General features: G+C 63.2%; 1 protein-coding gene across 1 annotated transcript in view; it reads left to right on the forward strand.

Moving 5' to 3' along the window:
- The first annotated feature begins 31 nt into the window (after positions 1 to 31).
- The window catches only part of PPP3R1 (protein phosphatase 3 regulatory subunit B, alpha), a 42103-nt gene continuing 41461 nt past the window's right edge, over positions 32 to 673 (forward strand). The window contains exon 1 of the mRNA XM_014964587.1: positions 32 to 222. Within this exon, the coding sequence (XP_014820073.1) occupies positions 220 to 222 (3 nt within the window). The 5' untranslated portion in view covers positions 32 to 219. The remainder of the gene's footprint in view (positions 223 to 673) is intronic.

Genomic DNA, 673 nt, shown 5'->3' on the forward strand with positions numbered 1-673 from the left:
CCCTCCCTCCCTCCGCTGCTGAGCGTTAGCGCCGCTCGCGCCCCCTCCCTCCCTCCCCGCGCGCCGTTGCGGGTGAGCGCGAGCCACTGCCGCAGTGAGGGAGAGCCGGGAGCCGGGCGGCGGCGGCAGCGACGAGGCCGGAGGCGGAACAGCGAGGCCCCGGGTGCTCGGTGGATTCAAGTCTTGCGGGGTTTAGACGCCTGACGCCCACCCGCCGCCATGGTGAGGGGACCCTCCCTGCTAGAGCTTCCCTTTTTTTTTTTTTTTTTTTTTTTTTTAAAAAAAAAAAAAAAAAAAAAAAAAAAAAAAAAAAAAAAAAAAAAAAAAGTTCTAGGAAAAATATTAAACCCTCCCTTGACTGGTCTTTCCTTCCTTCCTTCCTTCCTTCCTGCTTTCCTGCTTGCCTGCCTGCCTTCCTCCCTTCCTTCCTCCCTTCCACGTCTCTCGCTGGGCTTTCCCCCTCCCTTCCTCCCTTCCTTCCCTCCGGGAGGGGAGGCCGCCCCGCGTTTCTCCCCGGGGGCAGGCGCGTCCCCCCGCTTCCCCTCCGCCGCCCACGGCCGCCGCCGTGTGCCCTGCTGCCTCCCCGCCTACTCCCTCCCCCGCCTCAGCAGCGCTCAGCGGCTTCGGCCCTTCCCGGCACCCCCTCACCTCACCCCCGCGCCCCCCCCTTCCC

Source organism: Calidris pugnax, unplaced genomic scaffold (assembly GCF_001431845.1).
Source record: "Calidris pugnax isolate Ruff unplaced genomic scaffold, ASM143184v1 scaffold219, whole genome shotgun sequence".
Classification (NCBI taxonomy): domain Eukaryota; kingdom Metazoa; phylum Chordata; class Aves; order Charadriiformes; family Scolopacidae; genus Calidris; species Calidris pugnax.